The sequence below is a fragment of the Pteronotus mesoamericanus genome, unplaced genomic scaffold (assembly GCF_021234165.1).
Source record: "Pteronotus mesoamericanus isolate MK-2021 breed Mesoamerican mustached bat unplaced genomic scaffold, CSHL_Meso_final contig_173, whole genome shotgun sequence".
Lineage (NCBI taxonomy): Eukaryota > Metazoa > Chordata > Mammalia > Chiroptera > Mormoopidae > Pteronotus > Pteronotus mesoamericanus.
Window position 1 is genome coordinate 5,637,100 of NW_026555072.1, and position 17,785 is coordinate 5,654,884.

Below are 17,785 nucleotides of genomic sequence, written 5' to 3' on the forward strand. Positions count from 1 at the left end.
ATTGTACATAATTATTAAATATTATTGAGTATATTCCCAGTGCTGTACTTTACATCCCCATGAGTTTTTGTGACTAACAATTTGTTCTTATTAATCACTTCATCTTTTTCATACAGCCCCCGACACCCCTCACCTCTAGCAACCATCTGTCCTATGAGTCTGTTTCTGTTTTGTTAATTTTGTTCTTTAGATTCCACATATAAGTGAAATGCAATGGTATATGTCTTTCTGTGTGACTTATTTCAGTTACCATAATACCTTCTAGGTCCATGTATGCTGTCGCACATGGTAACATTTCATTCCTTTTTATGCCCAAGCAATATTCCATTGTATATATGTACCACCACATTTTTATCCACTCATCTATTGATGGGCATTTGGGTTGCTTCCATATCTTGGCTGTTCTAAATAACAGTGCAATGAAAATAGGGGTGCATATATTCTTTCAAATTAGTATTTTGGCATGCTTCAGATATATACAGTACAAAGTAGTGGAATTGCTGGGTCATAAGGCAGTTACTTTTTTAACTTGTAAGTATCCTTCATACTGTTTTCCACAGGGGCTACAGCAGTCTGCATTCCCACCAGTGCATTCCCACCAGCACATTCCCACCAGCGCACGAGTGCATTCCTACCAGTGCATTCTCACCAGTGCATGAGTGTTGCCTTTCCTTCACATTCTCTCCAATACTTGTTTGTTGATTTATTGATGATAGTCATTCTTACAGGTGTGAGCTGATATCTCATTGTGATTTTAATTTGCAGCTCTAATGATTAGTGACATTGAGTATCTTTTCATATGTCTATTGGTCATCTGTGTGTCTATTCAGGTCCTCTGCCCATTTTTTAATGGGATTTTTTGTTTTTTTTTTTGGGTGTTGAGTTGTATAATTTCCTTATAAATTTTGGATATTCACCCCTTACTAGATGTCTCATTGGCTAATAGCTTCTTCCATTTAGTAGGTCATCTTTTTGTTTTGTTGATGGTTTCTTTAGTTTGATATAGTCCCATTTGTTTATTTGTTTTGTTTGCTTTGCTTGAGGAGGTATGTCAGAAAAAATGTTACTGAGAAAAAAGTCAGAGATTTTACTTCCAGTGTTTTCTTTCAGGAGTTTTATGGTTTCAAGTCTTGCATTTAAAAGTCTATAATCCATTTTGAGTTTATTCTTGTATATGGTATAAAAAGGTGTTCTAGTTTCATTTTTCTGCATTTATCTAATATTCCCAATTCCAGTTATTGATTAGACTGTCTTTATTCCATTATATGTTCTTGCCTCCTTTATCATATATTAATTGACCATATAGGTGCAGGTTTCTTTCTGGGCTCTCTATTCTGTTCCATTGATCTATATGTCTTTTTATGCCAGTAACATACTGCTTTACTATATCGTTGTAGCACATTTTGGTATCAGGTCCTGTGAGCCTCCAACTTTTTTTTTTTCTTTTTCCCCTTCATGGCTATTGGTGATCTTCTGTGGTTCCATATAAATTTTAGAATTATTTGTTCTACATCTATTTCCTAAAAAAAAAAAAAAAAAGGAATTATTTGTTCTAGTTCTGTGAAATACGCCATTGGTACTTTGATACAGATTGCACTGAATTTGTAGATTTCTTTGACTAGTATAGACATTTTAAGGATGTTAATTCTCTCAATCCATGGGCATGGTATATGCTTTCATTTATTTATATCTTCTTTAATTTCTTTTTTCAGTGTCTTACAACTTTCTAAGTACAGGTCTTTTAACTCCTTGGTTAAATTTATTCCTAAGTATTTTTTTTTTGAAGCAGTTGTAACTAGGAATGTTTTCTTAGTTTTTCTTTCTGATGATTCATTATTGCTGTATAAAAATGGAACCTTTTTTTAATATTTACTTTATATCATCCTACTTCACTGAATTCATTTATCAGTTCTAGTCATCTTTCGGTGGTATCTTTAGGGTTCTCTATATAGTATCATGTCATCTGCAAATAATGACAGTTTTTTTTTATTTCCAATTTGGATGTATTTTAATTTTTCTACTGGTCAGATTTCTGTGGTTAGGATTTCCAGTACTATGTTGAATAAAAGTGGTGAAAGTGAATATCCGTATCTTGTTCCTGATCTTAAGGGAAACACTTTTAGTTTTTCCCTGTTGAGTATGGTGTTAGCTGTGGGTTTATCTTAGATGGCATTTATTATTTTGAGGTATGTTTCCACTACTTTGCTTAAAATTTTTATGATAAATAGGTGTTGGATTTTGTCAAATGCTTTTTCTATATCTACTCATGTAATCATATTATTATTATCCCTCATTTAGTTTATGTGGTGTGTCATGTCAATTGATATGCTGATGTTGAACAGCCTTGCATCCCAGGAATGAATCCCACTTGATCATGGTGTATGATCTTTTTTTTTTTTTAATCCCCATTGGACCTTACTACTGTGTTTATTCAATGTATTTTCTTTTTCTTTTCTTTTTTTTAATTAATTAATTTATTTTTTCAAATACATTTGTCTCTGCCTACCTACCCCACCACTTTCCCTTTGATCTTTTAAATGTATTGCTAAATTAAGTTTGCTCATATTTTGTTGATATTTTTACATCAGTGTTGATCAGGGATATTAGCCTATAATTTTCTTTCTTTGTGGTGTCTTTTTTTTAAATTAAAAAAAAAATTTCTTTCTTTTTTTTTCTTTTTTTCAATTACTTAATTTATTTTTTCAAATAAATTTGTCTCTACTTACCCCCAACCACTTTCCCTTGCTCCCCCCTCCCTCAACTCTTCCCCTTTGGTTTTGTCCATGAGTCCGTCCTATACGTTCCTTGACTTTCCCCTTCCCTTCCTTTTCCCCAACCCCCCCCCCCATTCCTTCCCTCTTGTCTCTGTTGGTTTCTTTTCCTTTCAGTGTTGCTGGTCTTATTTTCCTTGCATCTTTGTATTGTTGCTTAGGTTCCACTTATAGGTGAGATCATATGGTATTTGTCTTTCGCCCCTGGCTTATTTCACTTAGCATACTGCTCTCCAGTTCCATCCATGCTGTCGCTAAGTTTAGTAGTTCTTTTTTACTTTCTGCTGCGTAATATTCCATTGTGTAAATCTACCATAATTTTTGATCCAATCATCTACTGATGGGCACTTAGGTTGCTTCCAACACTTGGCTATTGTCAGTTGTGCTGCTATGAACATTGGGGTGCATAGGTTCTTTTGAATTGGCGTTTTAGGATCTTACGATATAGTCCCAGCAGGGGAATCACTGGATCAAAAGGCAGTTCCATTTTCAGCTTTTTGAGGAAATTCCACAGGGCTTTCCACAGTGGCTGCACCAGTCTGCATTCCCACCAACAGTGTACTAGTGTTCCCTTTTCTCCACAGCCTCGCCAGCACCTGTTGTTTGTTGATCTGTTTATGATGGCCATTCTGACTGGTGTGAGGTGGTACCTCATGGTGGTTTTGATCTGCATTTCTCTGGTGACTAGTGATGCTGAGCATCCTTTCAAATGCCTCTGGGCCCTCTGTATCTCCTCCTTGGAAAAGTGGATGCCCAGGTCCTTTGCCCATTTTTTTGATTGGATCGTTTGTCTTCTTGGAGTGGAGTCGAGTGAGTTCTTTATATATCTTGGAGATCAAACCTCCATCTGATGTATCATTAGTGAATATATTTTCCCATACGGTTGGCTCTGTTGCCATTTTGCTGATGTTTTCTTTAGCCCTGAAGAAGCTTGTTATTTTTATGAGGTCCCACTTGTTTATTATTTCCTTTATGTCCCTTGCTTTAGGAGACATATCGCTGAAAAAATTGCTGCGTGGTATATCTGAGAGTTTCCTGCCAATGTTCTCCTCTAGGACTTTGATGGTGTTGCGACTTATATTTAAGTCTTTTATCCATCTTGTGTTTATTTTTGTGTATGATATCAGCTGATAATCCAATTTCAATTTTTTGCATGTAGCCGTCCAGCTTTCCCAACACCATTTGTTGAAGAGGCTGTTATTGCTCCATTTTATGCTTCTGCCCCCTTTGTCAAATATTAGATGCCCATAGAGACCTGGGCTTATTTCTGGGCTTTCTATTCTCTTCCACTGGTCTATGGGTCTGTTCTTGTGCCAGTACCAGATTGTTTTGAGTATAATGGCTTTGTAGTAGAGTCTGATGTCTGGTATTGTGATCCCTCCTACTTTGTTTTCTTTCTCAAAATTGCTGCAGTTATTCGGGGTCGTTTATAGTTCCATATAAATTTTTGAAATGTCTGTTCTATTTCTGTGAAATATGTCATTGGTATCTTAATAGGGATGGCGTTGAATCTATAAATTGCTTTGGGTAGTACGGACATTTTGATGATATTAGTTCTTCCAACCCATGAGCACGGTATATGCTTCCATTTATTTGTGTTTTCCTTAATTTCTTTCTTCCATGTTGTATAGTTTTCTGCGTACAGGTCTTTTACTTCTTTGCTTAAATTTGTTCCTAGGTACTTTATTTTTCCTCTTGCTATATTGAATGGTATTTTTTTTTCTGATTTCTTCTTCTATTTCATTGCTGGTGTGCAAAAATGCCTTTGATTTCTGAATATTGACGTTGTATCCTGCTGTTTTGCCAAATTCACTTATTAGGTTGAAGAGATTTTTGGTAGAGTCTGCAGGGTTTTCTACGTACACTATCATGTCATCTGCAAACAATGATAGCTTTACTCCCTCCTTTCCTATTTGGATGCCTTTTATCTCTTTTTCTTGTCTGACCACTGTGGCTAGGACTTCCAATACGATGTTGAAAAGAAGCGGTGAAAGCGGACATCCTTGTTGTGTTCCCAATCTTAGTGGGAAAGCTTTCAGTTTTTGTCTGTTGAGTATGATGTTGGCTGTAGGTTTTTCAGATATGGCCTTTATTACGTTGAGGAATGCCCCATTTATTCCCGTTTTGCTGAGTGTTTTGATCATAAATGGGTGCTGTACCTAATCGAATGCTTTTTCTGCGTCTGTTGAGATGATCATGTGGTTTTTGTTTATGTGATGTATTGCGTTTATTGAGTTGCGTATATTGAACCATGCCTGCATCCCTGGGATGAATCCCACTTCATCATGGTGGATAATCTTTTTAATGTATTGCTGGATGTGGTTTGCCAATATTTTGTTGAGGATTATAGCATCTATGTTAATCAGTGAAATTGGCCTGTAGTTTTCTTTCTTTGTAGGGCCTTTATCTGGTTTTGGGATTAGGGTGATGCTGGCCTTATAAAAAGAGTCTGGGAGTCTTCCCTCCTCTTGGATATTTGGAATGGTCTGAGAAGGACAGGGGTTAGCTCTTCCTTAAATGTTTTGTAAAATTCTCCTGTGAAACCGTCCAGCCCTGGGTTTTTGTGTGCCGGGAGTTTCTTGATTACTGCTTCAATTTCCCCAGCTGTTATCGGTGTTTTCAAGCTTTATGTTTCTACCTCCTTCAGTGTTGGTAGATTATACTTTTCTAGAAATTTGTCCATTTTTTCAGGGTTTTCAAATTTCTTCACATATAATTGTTAATAATAGCTTCTGACAATCCTTTGTATTTCTGTGGTATCAGTTGTTATTTCTCCTCTTTCATTTCTGATATTATTAATTTGGGTCTTGTCCCTTTTTTTCTTGATGAGTCTGCTTAAAGGCTTGTCAATTTTATTTATCTTTTCAAAGAACCAAGTTCTGGATTGGTTGACCCTTTGAATTGTTCTTTTTGTCTCTGTGTCATGTAGTTCTGCTCTAATCTTGACTTACTACTTCCTTCTGCTTGTTCTGGGATTTATTTCGTGTTTCTCCAGTTCTTGAAGTTGTAGTGTGAGGTCTATGATTTGTAATGTTTCTGTCTTTTTTAGGTAAGCCTGTATTTGCTATGAACTTCCCTCTCAGGACTGCCTTTGCTATGTCCCATAGGTTTTGGACTGTTGTATATTCATTTTCATTTCTTTCCAGAAATTTTTTGTTTTCTTCTCTTATCTCATTGGCCCATTCATTGTTCAGTAGTCTTACTGTTCAGTCTCCATGAGTTTGCAAGTTTTTGAAGTTTCTCTTTGAGGTTGATTTCGAGTTTCAAGGCCTTGTGGTCCGAGAAAAAGTTTGGTATTATTTCAATTTTCCTGAATTTGCTGAGGTTTGCCTTGTGTCCTATCATGTGGTCTACCTTTGAAAAACTTCCATGAGCATTTGGAAACAATGTGTATTTTTCTTCTTTGGGATGTAAGGTTCTACATATGTTAGTTAAGTCTATTTGATTCAGTGCATCATTCAGCTCCACAATATCCTTATTGATGTTTTGTTTGCATGATCTGTCCATTTTCGACAGTGCGGTGTTGAAATCCCCTACTATCAGTGTGTTGCTGTCTATATCTTTTTTGAAGTCATCCAACAATTTCCTTATTTACTTGGGGGCTCCTGTGTTGGGTGCCTATAAGTTTACAATGTTTATGTCTTCTTGATAGATTCTTCCTTTAAGTATTACAAAGTGCCCCTCTGGGTCTCTTTTTATGGCCTTTGTTTTGAAATCTACTTTGTCTGATACAAGTATGGCAACCCTGGCCTTTTTCTCATGCCCATTTGCTTAGAATATTTTTTTCCATCCCTTTACTTTCAATCTGTGTAGGTCTCTTGCTCTGAGGTGGGTCTCTTGTAGGCAGCATATGTGTGGGTCATATTTTCTTATCCATTCAGCTATCATGTGTCTCTTGATTGGGGCATTTAGTCCATTTACACTGAGAGTTATTACTGATAGAAACCTATTCATTTTTTCTCTTTGTTCCTGTGTATTTCTCTTTCTCCCTCTTTTCCTTCATCTTCTTAAACCAGTCCCTTTAGCATATCTTGGAGTGCTTGTTTGGTAGAAATGTATTGTTTTATCCTTCTTTTGTCTTGGAAACTCCTTATTTCCTGTTCTGTTTTAATTGAGAGCCTTGCTGGGTAGAGCAGCCTTGGTTGTTGGCCCTTGCTTTTCATGACTTGGAATATTTGTTGCCATTCCCTGCTGGCTTGTAGTGTTTCTGTTGAGAAGTCAGCTCCTAGGCGTATTCGGGCCTCCTTGTATGTTACTTTCTCCTTCTCCCTTTCTGCCTTGAGGATTGTCTCTTTGTCTGTGATAGTTGCCATTTTAATGATGATGTGTCTTGGAGTGGACCTCCTTGAGTCCCTCTTGAGTGGGGTCCTGTGTGCCTCCAGGATCCATGAGACCCTTTCTCTCCTCAAATTGGGGAAATTTTCCATAATTACTTTTTCGAGGAGATTCACTATCCCTTGCTCCTCTTCTTCTCCTTCTGGTATCCCTATTACATGGTTATAATTGCGTTTCTGGTTGTCCTGAATTTCCCTAAATGCCTCTTCATTCTTTTTAAGTCTTTTTTCCATTTCTTGTTCTTTCTGGGAGCTTTTTTCTACCTTATCCTCCATCTCACTGGTGATCCTCAGCTTCATCCATCCTGCCTTTGATTCCTTCTACTGTGTACTTCAATTCAGAAATGGTATTCTTCATTTCCTCTTGTGTCTTCTTGGTCGTTTCTATGTCCTTTTACAAATTGATATAGTTTCCTGTAAGATCCTGTTAGTTTGTCTGCAGTTTCTCATAGTTCTCTTTGAGCTGGCTGAGCTCATTGAGCTTCTTTAGAACCATTGTTTTGAATTCAGTATATGATAGTTCCCTTGCCTCTATTTTATTTAGCTCTGTCTGTCGTCAGTCCCCTTTTCCACTCATTAGGGGGGAACTTCTTTTTCTTCTCATTTTTGTGAGAGTCTGTTCAGTATTAATTAATTAATTCATTCATTTTTGCTTCTCCTTCAATTGGGCTGTCTAGATTTCCTGACTTTGTGAATTAAACTTCTATGGTAGAAGGCAGGTCTTTTCATTCATTTGTTTATTTATTTTTTATTCATTTATTTATTTTTTCCTTTACTTTTCTTTCTGGGCCTCCCTCTGATGATGTCAGTTGTTAACCTATATATCACTATATGACCCTATATTGGGTCCTTTGTTTGATCCTTCCAGGACTCTACTGTCGGTGTCTGACTCCTCCTTTGGGCAGCTCTGTGACCCTTTCGGCCAGGGATTAACTCTTTCTGTGGATCACTCTGCACTCTCACGCCGGCTCCTTGAGCGCGCTCCCTGTTTCGTCCAGCCAGTCTGCACTTAGCCCCCCAGCTCACACGTGCACAAGCTGTGTGTGGAGCACACAAAAGGCAGGTTAATTGATTCCCTTATGCCTGAGCGAAGTGGTAGCTGCAGAGTGGGAGGTGCGTTATCACCGGGGCTCCACTGGCCGCGGTCTCAGTTCTCTTCACAAAGTTTTCTTCACCAATCTTTTCCCAACCACCAGCCCACTCTGCTGCCACCTCTACCCAGAGATCAAGGAGGGTGGCTGCCACTGCAATTTTTGTGTTGGCCCTTTAAATGTCTCTTTGCATCCCCAGCCACCTGTCTCTGGCAGAGAGCGCCCCTAAGCTTTTCGGGGTTGCGTTTTGTCTGTATTTTCCTGGATTTAGCTGCTGTAGTTTAGGGGTCCCTGTTTATGATTCAGACCCCGTTCTTCTCGGGGGAAGCTAACTGGCCGTTTCAATGTCCCTCTGGTGCTGGTGCCTGTGGGCACCCAGCCCACCCTCTTGAGCCTCCACCACACTTCTTACCCGTTGGGATGTGTGAGAGTTGAATCCACTGTCTGTCTGCGGCTCCAAGGCTCCTCTCCCACTATCGTTCCATTGTTTTCCAGGTGATTACTCCACTATTTAGTCACAATTCCAGTTTGGTGTTGGGAGGAGGAGGTCAGCATGACTCCCATTCACTCCTCTGCCATCTTCCTGTCTCTCTTTGTGGTGTCTTTATCTGGTGTTGGAATTAGGGTTATGCTTGCCTTGTAAAAGGAGTTTGGATTCTTCCATCTTCTTAACATTTCTGAAATAGTTTGGGAAGGATAAGTGTTATTCTCCCTTGAATGTTTGGTAAAATTTAGCTGTGAGGACATCTAGTCATTGGACTTCTGTTTCTTGGGAATTTTTTTCATTACTGCTTCGATTTCTTTGGTTTTAATTGGTCTTTTCACGTTTTTCTGGTTCTTCTTGATTCAATCTTAGAAGATTGTTTCTAGGAATTTCATCCAGATTGTCCAGTTTGTTAGCATATGATCATAGTATATAAAATCATAGTATTCCTTTATGATCTTTTGTATTTTTTCTGGTGCCTAGTGTTACTTCCCCTCATTCATTTTTGATTTTATTTATTTGTGTCATCTTGTGGTTTTTTTCAATGAGTTTGGATATAGGTTTACCAATTCTTTTTATCTTTTCAAGGAACAGTTCTTGGTTTCATTGATCTTTTGTATTTTTTAGATTATTTTATTTCTGCTCTGATCTTTTTTATTTCCGTGTACTCACTTGGAGATTTATCTGTTTTTTTTTTTTTTAATTCTAGTTCCTTTAGGTGTACGGTTAGATTGTCTATTTGAGATTTTTCTATCTTGAGATAGGCCTGTATTCTATAGGAATTTCCTATGAATTCCACAGCTTTTTCTGTGTCCCATAGATTTTGTGTTGTGTTTTCACTTTCATTTTTCTCATGGTATCTTTTGATTTCTTCCTTGTCTCATTATTACCTTATTAATTACATGACATGTTATTTAGCCTCCACGTGTTTCTGTACTTTTCATGTTTTTCAAGTATATTTTATTGATTATAGTCTTACAATTGTCCCATTCTTTTTTCTCCCATTTATCCCCTTCCACCCAGTACCCCCATTCCCTCTATTATTTCCACTCCCTTAGTTCATGTCCATGGGTTACACATATAAGTTTTTTGGCTTCTCCATTTTCTATACTATTCTTAATTCCCCCCTGTCTATTTTGTATCTAAAATTATGCTTCTTATTCCCTGTACCTTTTCCCCCATTTTCCCTCTTCCCCCTCTCCATTGTAACCCTCCATGTGATCTCCATTTCTATAACTCTGTTCCTGTTCTAGTGGTTTGTCTTTGTTTTTTTTTTTGTTTTTTTTTTTTTAGGGTCCGTTGTTGATAGTTGTGAGTTTGTTGTTATTTCATTGTTCATAGTTTTGACCATATTCTTTTTCCTAGATGAGTCCCTTTAACGTTTCATATAAGGGCTTGGTGATGATGAACTCCTTTAACTTGAACTTATCTGGGAAGTACTTTATCTGCCCTTCCATTCTAAATGAGAGCTTTGCTGGATAGAGTCATCTTGGATGTAGGTCATTGCCCTTCATGACTTTGAATACTTCTTTCCAGCCCCTTTTTGCCTGTAAGGTTTCTTTTGGGAAATCAGCTGAGAGTCTTATGGTGACCTCTTTGTAGGTAACTGTCTCCTTTTCTCCTGCTGCTTTTAAAATTCTCTCCTTATTTTTAATGTTGGGTAATTTAGTTATGATGTGTCTGGGTGTGCTCCTCTTTGGGTCCAACTTCTTTGGGACTCTCTGAGCTTCCAGGACTTGTATGTCTATTTCCTTTGCCAGATTGGGGAACTTTTCTTTCATTATTTTTTCAAATAAATTTTCAATTTCTTGCCCTTCCTCTTCTCCCTCTGGCACCCCTATGATTCAGATGTTGGAATGTTTAAAGTTGTCCCAGAGGTTCCTAAGCCTTTCTTCATTTTTTTGAATTCTTGTTTCTTCATTCTGTTCTGGTTTAATGTTTATTTCTTCCTTCTGTTCCAAATCGTTGATTTGAGTCCAGGTTTCCTTCCCTTCACTGTTGTTTCCCTGTATATTTTTCTTTATTTTGCTTTGCATAGTCTTTACTTTTTCCTCTATTTTGCAACCATACACAACCATTTCTGTGGGTATCCTGATTACCAGTCTTTGAACTCTGCATCTGGTGGGTTGGCTGTCTCTATCGCTTATTTGTATTTTTTCTGGAGTTTTGATCTGTTCTTTCATTTGGACAGTATTTCTGTATCTCAGCACTCCTGTTACTTGTAAGGGGTGGAGCCTTAGATATTCACTAGGGCGAGACAACCCACATTGCTGCTATGTTGTGGCACTCTATGTTGGGGAGGTATCAGAGAGGGAACAGTGCCACTTGCTCGGCTCTCAGCTACCTTTCTGTCACTTCCCTTTACCCACAAGCAAATTGGGCCCTTATGGTGCTGATGCCAGGGTGGGTGGGTTTATGTGCATTCTAGGACCTTGTGGGTCCCTCCAACAAATACTCCTGTGAGACTGGGGGTTTCTCCTGCCACAGGAATCCCCACAGATTTTTACAGCCAGAGGTTTTGAGGCTTCCATTTCCCATGCCAGAATCGTGGGTTGCACGGTCTGTCTTGCTCCCCAGTTGTTCTTCCTTGTTTATCTGTACACAAATGTGGGACCACCCAGTCCACCAGCCTCTACCTTGCCATGTATCCTCTCTGCCCCGGCTGTCCGTCTCTCCCCTTCTTACCAGTCTTCATGAATGTTTCTTCTTTAACTCCTAGGTTGTTCGACTTCCATGCAGTTCAATTTTCTGGTAGTTATGATTGTTTTTTTTTTTAAATTTGTTGTTATCCTTCTTTATGTTGTGCAAGGAGGCAAAGTGTATCTACCTATGCCTCCATCTTGTTCCGGAAGTCCCAACAAGCTGATCTTAAAATGGAGCATCATCTCTTTATCAACTGTGCTGCCTCATTCTCCCTAACACCCTCCTTTCTTCCACTTCACTCTTCTAGTGGATGTGATTTGTGCATAATCCAGATCCCACTTGAAAACCTAAAGACTTCTTCCCCAGTTGATGGTGGAAAGCCCTCTGCCTTCAGCTCCTTATAGGGATTGTCTCACCTAAAAAGAGACATTAAAGTATATTTTGTCTGATATAAGTATTTCTATAAGAGCTGGGAAGTTCTGAATTTATGCAGGATTACTCTAAAGGACTTGCTCTTATACTCTACTGCCTCAGGGAATACAGAACCTGTTCTCACTATGTGTATAGTAAGTACCAGACCAAGAACTATCCAAGCAATTAAAATAGTGTGGTTGGATCTACCACAGAGGAAAGTACAGGAAGCTATAGGAACACATAGGTGGGTCTAATTCTTGTAGAGCCTATGAGTGATGTTGGAGGCATTTTAAAAACACTGAAAATGTTTCAAAGATTTAATATAAAGTACTAATATTGAATATTTTTAAAGTATATAGGAGGAGCATAATTTTTTACAAAATGTCACCACTTCTTAAGTTCTTCTAAAGGGATGAAAGCGAAGCATAATTAAAAAAGACCTTTGCAATTTGAAGCAGAAAAACCGAATTTGGTTGTACATCAAAACCAAACATATTTTAGCATTACAGTATATGCACACATTACACTCTGTTTGATTTGATCCTAAAGGCAGAACACCCTATCTCAAAACCTGCCTATTTATAATACCAAATGTTTAATCAGAGAAACAAAGTAATCTTTTTTTGTAAAAGCTTTCGCTTGTTACCAGATCTGCCTGGGCATTAATCACACTGCTGGTATCACATCAACCTCAGTGGCCTCAGCCGTGAACGGCAGGACACACAGGTGCAGGCCCTCAAGCGATGAGGATATGAACCCTACACCTAGTGTGGGAGCCCACGGACCACTCTCCAGTTCAGTTCAAGTGGATTTCTTCCAGTAACTGTTATTTAAGGCGGTTGGTGCTCAAACCATCGAAATTGTTGTGTCTTCCTTCCTCCACAGTGTCATACCAGAGACCTCCCACACCCTCCCCCTCTCACAGCTCAGAACACAAGACCTGAAGGGATATCCAGAAGCTGGGAAAGAAAAGGCATCATCACAAGCTGTTGCCATGGCGAACTCTTAGTGCCTTTTTTTAGTGCGCTCACATTGAGTGCTAGTGGGTGAAAATGCCCATACTTGTTCTGGGAAAGGTATGATGGCAGTTTATGGTGTATTAAGTCACTCTGTTTATTCCCTCCTCTTCAATCTTACCATAGTCTAGGCAACTCTAATAACATAAGGCTGGTCAAATAACTCTGGACCTCAGAAGTCTCAGCTCCCTCTGGCTTCCTCAGAGTTTGAACATACTAATGTTGCCTGTAAGAACTAGCCCTTTGCCCAGATCACTGTTGTGGGAAAGCATTCAGGGCTCTTACTGAGATATGCTGTGACCTCTTCTTTGTTAGGTGCATGATGAAAAAAATGTATTTTATTTCATGCCACAGGGACTTTTATTCGGCGTCATCGGATTCCTTGCCCACCTCCTGGTGATGATCAGTTTTATACTGTGTATTCTTTCAATATCAACATAGACATTGTCTTTTATGGCCGTGTATTCAAGATTTATGACTGTGATGCATTCACAAAAAACTTTTTGAAGAAAATAGGAGTGAAATTAAACCCCCCGAGACAGTGTCCAGAAGATCCTTACATGAAGACTAGGAGAGAGGTAAGTTGATATGTCCATGAGTTATTGTCTTGAGAGTCAGAATCTCTTCAGAGAGTTAGTAGAGGGTATTGGTACTTTTGATGCAGATATGAAAGAACTTTTGGGGCTATAGTTGCTAAGGTTATCTTCTCCTTTGGGATGGAGGGAAGGCTTGGTGTTGGCCTCAGTGCAAGACAGTCTCATTGTCCCTGCCCACACTTCTTTCCATGGAGAGTTTCTGTTCCAGGTAGTAGGAGTCTTCGGTGCACCACATACATGGGACAGTTTCTAAGAGCCCACAGTTGGCTTTGTGGTCACTGAGAGTGGTTCCAGCCACACTTACTGGCTTGTCTTTTCCCATTTAGTTGCCTAATTCTGGGAAAATGTTTGCTTCTACTGATTTACTGAACCAAGCCATGGGTACACCTTTAACCTTTTTCCTTCCTTGGAACTCCCAGCTCCTCGTATGGTGGCATCAGATTCAGAGATGTTCTGGAGGAGTAAGGAAGGTCATGATTCCTATGTTCCCCCATTATAAAAGGAAATTCTGACCCCAATTAGTATAAGGAGGAAAGAATAAGTGTTAGTTGTACCATTATTTTCTAGGTTTCTTTATAATGAACTGATATCCCAAATTTTATATTTTATAAAAGAATCTGAACACCTAAAAGGGCAAGTGTCATGTGGAGGGTCACATACGTAGCCAGTTTTCTTGCTGGGACTTGAACCCAAATTTCTTGCTTCTTACCTTTATTTTCATTATTATTATTTGTTTTCCTTTTTTCTTTTTATTGAAGTATGGTTATACACAGTAAAATTCACAGAAATTAAGTAAACATTTGGACGGGTCTTAACAAATACATACACCCATGTAATACACACCCAAATCAAGATGTGGAACATTTCTATCTTCCTAGAAAGTTCCCTCATGACTTTTTTCAATAATTCCCTCTCCTTACCCAGGGTTAACCACTGTTCTCATTTCTATCCTTGTAGATTAGTTTAATCTCACTTTTGTTGTTTCTAAAACTTATAATTAATTCACTTCCTTGAAGAAAGAGAATATAAAATTTAGAATGAAATTCTCCTTTGATTCTACTTTGGTCTCTTGTTAAAAACGACATGAAGGATCCTTCATCTGTTCCTGCCTTCTAGCCCCAGGAGAATTATTCTTTTATGTTATAAGCATACAACCCTCCTGGGAAATATATATTGTTGATCCTGGAGTATCTAAGGTGAAATCCTTATGGCATTATTCCTGTGTGTATCGGTGTGCAATAAGATTTATGGTTTGGATTTGTTTTTATTTTTTCTAAATGCTCTAGGTGAAAGAGTCTAGATAAATACAAAGTCTTTAGAACCAACAGAATGAACCTAAAATAAATGGATCCATATTAATACCACCCTTTGCACATGGCTGCACTCATTTACTAACAGTTGGTATTATATGATAGTGATTGTGAATAATGATGCATTATATGAAATGCATAAAGTACTGTGCAATTTCGTAGGTTTATAAAGAAAAAATATTCTGTGTCAGGAATAGAGAAGAAATACCAAGAACATCCATGAAATGTTTTAAGTAATTTTCTTTCAGATTGGGAGAATAATTTTAGCATTTATTCCCTCAGGGAGAAAGCTCTTCAATAAATATAGAAATCTGTGGAAAATGAAGTTTAATAAGAGGCTTTTATGTTGACTTTAATGGTTTTACTTCTCCAGTGTTTGCTGCATTGAAGTGTAAAGTTAAAATTAAACAATTTAATTTAAACTGAAAAAAGCTCCAATGGTGTGTAATCAATAATACATTTTTTAGAGGCCTTACAGTGCTAAAGAAACATTTTTAAATCAGTGAAAATAAAGGTCCCATAATTTCATTTAAATATCAAAGGTAAGACTGAAGAGCCTCTGGAAGGCCATGATGTCTCTCTCCTTTTTTGACGTAAGTCTTCTCCTAGACTGCCCTGGACAAGTACAAAATTTTGAGAATTTGCACATTAGATTCCATAAGCCAATGTGGGGCTATATCTCCCTTGCCAATGAGCATTTTCTTATACAATAATCTTATATACATCAGATAGAATGGGGAAGCTTTGTTCCAAGACAGGGCTGGGACGTGGAGAGAAGAGTTGCACCAAGAAGACTGCAGAGCTAGTGGTTCCTGGGTTGGGGGACAGAGCCCAGGCAGCGGTTTTGTGCCAACTGAGAAGTTCTCCATTTTCTCTGCTTCTGTTTCCATGGACCTTCAGATCCTTAATATCTAAGCTTTTGAGCAAAATAAAGCCATGAATGTATTTCTTCCCTTTACCTTCACAAAAGTCTTTGGATGAGTAAGAAGGATATACAGATATGAATTTTCATTGAAAAACAATTTTTGTTGAGATATAATTAACATTGATATGCAGATCTTTAAGCATGCAGATCAACAAGTTTTGACAAATATATACAATTCAGTAACTAACATGAAAATCAAGAGAATATTTCCATCATCCTAGAAATTTCTTTTGTTCCACTTCCCAATCACCTACCGAGGGGCAATTGCTGTTCTAATTTGTCACTATACATTAGTTTTGTCTTTTATTAAACAAGAGTTTTAAGTCTTTGAGAAAAATCAGTTTTTAAAAACATTACAGAAATATATTTTAGTGTATTAAAATAATATTTACTATTATTTACTGTACATGTAACCAGTTTTAACCTTAAAAATACATATATCATATATAAAAATATATATATCATATATATGAATATCCTATATCACATACAACACTTACAATATATCATATAATGGCATATTATATCATATATCACATATATCATATATAAAATGTATATATCATAATAGCATAAATATAGAATATATAGCAAATATATATAAAACATACATACATTGTATATCATATATAAAATATATATATCATATGACCTATATTATATCATATCATGTATCTAAAAATATATATCATATATGTGATAAAACTCGTTATGTACTGATGTTTGAAATTTAAAAAAAATAGAACAGTTTGTGGAAAAGCTATATTTATGTTCTTTGATTGCTTGCCTCCCAGAAGTGCTTATACCCAAATTGCAACTATTATGAACCTTTTCTTCATTTTCAGATACTAGACTACGTACAGCCCTTACATCCCTATGAATCCTTTGACACCCTGAAACAGTTCCTCGAGTATGATAGGAAGGTTTTGCGTTTTTTCTGCCTGTGGGATGACTCATCATTGTTTGGAGAACGTAGACAACTCATCTTGCATTACTTTCTGTCTGATGATACTATTGAAATCAAAGAATTGCTGCCCCACAACTCAGGTCAGGATGCTATGTCCTGGTTCCTCCATAGGGGAAAGCTGCCCAAGGTAAGCAGTGGACACAGAACTGCTTTTCAAGTTTGCTCTGTGCTTAAAGACTGTAGTCATTCACTGGAACGTCATGTTATGACTATGCGATGACAGTTGCCATATATTGGTGCAAGTGTTTAGAAAACTTCTATTTTGTACCCTCTATTAATATGCATTTTGGAAAGTAATACTGAGAACATAATACATTGGAGTTTGGAATATTCTGGGCTTAAGACAAGTAAAGGGAAAAAGTCAAATGCCAAAGAAATTACCTATTTGATATTGAGTTCACAATCAGTCTTTTGAAGGTAAATGACTCTAGTAAAAGAATTGCTTATGGCCTTGGATGGGACACTGGTCTCAGGCCTATGTAGCCTACTGATGAGATCCCATGGTGTTGTTCAGGTTGTGAATGTACACACACACACACACACACATACACACACACGCATGCACGCACACAGGAGCGATTCTTCTGAGAGTAGCCATGTGTCACGAACTAGCCACTGGCTAGGAGCAGTGACAGCTTTTGCATTTTGTTTGCTATTAAAGAAGAATTGTCAGACTTATTTTTACACATATTTATGGCTATTTTGAGAGCTAACATAACTTAAGTATAGATAGAAGACCTAGGTTAGAATTGTGGTTCTGCACATAATAGCTTTGTGACCTTGGGCAAGTCACTGAACATCTCTGACTATATTTCCTTATCTCTAAAATGCAGTTAACAAGGCCTCTATCCTGAGATACCTGTAAAGATAGAATGAGATAACATAGTAAAAGACACTAAGGACCTGTAAACATCTGTAAAGATACAAAAACATAAAGACTTTTTCACAGCTCTATCTTAGGTTTTATTTCTTATTTGGATAAAGTATTCTTCAACTTAATTCTTAATGCTACTGAAGAGGTTACTATACCACTCATTTCTGATGCTAACAGCTATTGGTTATGTGGTCTACATAGGAAGCTCTCCCAGATTCTCTGAGCCTCACAGCCGGCAGTCCAGCAGTGTTGCTGGGAGGGTTAGTGGTGGTGGTGGTGGTGATAGGCAAGATTTTTCTCAGAGGGACCTCTGGGGTATGCACAGCAGGTGGTTCGGAGTTACCTGGAAAGACTGTTTTT

General features: G+C 37.7%; 1 protein-coding gene across 1 annotated transcript in view; it reads left to right on the plus strand.

Annotated features, from left to right (window-relative positions):
* EFHC2 (EF-hand domain containing 2) overlaps positions 1-17,785 on the plus strand; it is a 224,145-nt gene that overhangs the window by 84,370 nt on the left and 121,990 nt on the right. Inside the window, exons 4-5 of the mRNA XM_054566327.1 lie at positions 13,108-13,331; positions 16,430-16,678. Of these exons, the coding sequence (XP_054422302.1) occupies positions 13,108-13,331; positions 16,430-16,678 (473 nt within the window). The remainder of the gene's footprint in view (positions 1-13,107; positions 13,332-16,429; positions 16,679-17,785) is intronic.